The sequence below is a fragment of the Apaloderma vittatum genome, unplaced genomic scaffold (genome assembly GCF_000703405.1).
Source record: "Apaloderma vittatum isolate BGI_N311 unplaced genomic scaffold, ASM70340v1 scaffold12640, whole genome shotgun sequence".
NCBI lineage: Eukaryota > Metazoa > Chordata > Aves > Trogoniformes > Trogonidae > Apaloderma > Apaloderma vittatum.
Genome location: NW_009694062.1, coordinates 5,386 through 7,313, shown reverse-complemented (window position 1 = coordinate 7,313; position 1,928 = coordinate 5,386). Strand labels below are relative to the sequence as shown.

The following is a 1,928-nucleotide window of genomic DNA, read 5'->3' as shown; positions in this document are numbered from 1 at the left end:
TGTAAGAGGGTACCACAGGCCCAAACTCCCCCGTTCTGCTGCCCCTCCCTGCAGCCCATGCTGGCCACTGAGCCTGTCGGAGCCAGCACACTCCCTGCCTTGGGCCAGGGTTTCCAGGGCGAGTGCAGGAGTTTGGTAAGAGCCAACTCCATGGCACAGCTTGGAAAGATGCTCTGCACAGCACGTAGCATCCCTCTGCCTCCTTGTGCAGCACAGACCTGCTGCAGCCCCCCCAGGCACCACGTGTGCACTCTCTTTGCAAAGCTCACAAGATGAGGGGGCGCAGGGATGGGGCACAAGAGCCCTGCAGAGCCAGAACAGCCAAGGGATCCTCCAGCTGACGTGTGGGTGCTGCCAGGGGCCACGTCACATCCTGGTGGTCACTTGCCTGGCACAGGCTGGCCCCCTGCCACTTCCAAGGGCAAGTAGCTGCAGGAAGCGATGGGGAGGGCCAACACGGTGGCCCAGGGCTACACTTACCCGCAGGTTACTTCCAGGCAAAGTAGCCACCCCGTCTTTCCACTCCAGCACACGGACTGTGCTGCAGGTCTGCACCCCGCTGATCTGGGGAATGACAGTAGCGGTGATGGGCTCACTCCCCGCTCCCCTCTCTGGCCTCTCAGCCCCTGAGCTTCTCTGTGGCTCCCGGGGGAATCGCTGAATTTCTAAGGTGCTCGTGGGAAGGTTGATGGTAGTGGCGTTTGCTTGAGAAGGGAAGAAAGGAAACAAACAACCAGAGGCATACACAGAACATTGAAGTGATGCAAACAAGGCTCGAAGGCAGCACTAAATGACACAGGACAGTCTCCCAGATGAGCGCTCAGCGCTGTGGGCTAACGCACCCACAAGCAGGCAGCGTGACCCAACAAGATCTGCAGGCAGCGATGGCTTGTGCTGGGAAATGGCACCGACACTACCCACAGTCAGGGCTTCCCACTTCAGCCTGACCTCAGACTGGTCCCATGACCAGCGTGCCCTGATGTGGCAGGTATGCACTCAAGAGCTCCCGGACTGCATCTTCCAGTTGTTCGGTTTTTTCCCTGCAGCCCAGTGCCTCTCACCAGTGGGAATCAAGGCTTCGGGAACAGTAAAAATTGGGAGATTAGCTGCTAAAGAACACCCCTGATCTCACCTAACACACATTCTTATTTCACTTGCACACCTCCTGGAAGACACTGGTCCAGTGGGCTGAAAATTTTTGTCCCAACTTTCAAGAAGGGTAAGAAGGATGATCTTGGTAATTACAGGCCTGTCAGTCTCACTCAGTGACAGGTAAAATTACAGAGAAGGTTATTCTGGCAGCTACAGAAAAACACTTGAGAGACAATTCAGTCAGTGGTCACAGCCAACACAGGCTGACAAAGGGAAAGTCCTGCTTAACTAACTTAATTTCGTTTTATCATAAGGTCACCCATTCAAGTTGACTAAGGGAAGCCAGCAGATGTGGGGGGTTTGGATTTTAGCAAAGCTTTTAATACTGCTTCTTACAGTATCCTTCCAGAGAAAGTGTCCAGGATACAGCTAGACAAGTCCACAGTACGGTGGGTGAGCAATCCGCTGACAGGTTGGGCTCAAAGAGTTAATGGAATTACATCAGGCTGGTGGCCAGTAATTCCCCAGCACTCAATTTTAGGGCCAGTGCTCTTTCAAGTTTTTATAAATGATCTGGATGCAGGAGCCAAATGCACGTTAAAGCTGTTTGCAGAGGACACTAAATTAGGAGGAGCTGTGGATGCCCTCGATGGTAGAGAGGTCTTACAGAGAGATCTGGACAGACTGGAGAGCTGAGCAATCACCGACTGTATGAAATTTAACAAGAGCCAAGTGCCACGTTCTGCAGCCGGGACAGGGTAATCCCCGTTATACGTACAAACTGCAGGATGAGAGGCTGGAGGGTGACGCTGCGGAAAGAGAAATGGGCAGTGGGG

The 1,928-nt window shown here is 53.6% G+C and overlaps 1 protein-coding gene across 1 annotated transcript in view; it reads right to left on the bottom strand.

Moving 5' to 3' along the window:
• LOC104271520 (lethal(3)malignant brain tumor-like protein 1) overlaps positions 1 to 1,928 on the bottom strand; it is a gene marked incomplete at its 3' end in the record, with an annotated part of 5,224 nt that overhangs the window by 2,280 nt on the left and 1,016 nt on the right. The window contains exon 2 of the mRNA XM_009866211.1: positions 481 to 704. Coding sequence (XP_009864513.1) covers positions 481 to 704 — 224 coding nt within the window. The remainder of the gene's footprint in view (positions 1 to 480; positions 705 to 1,928) is intronic.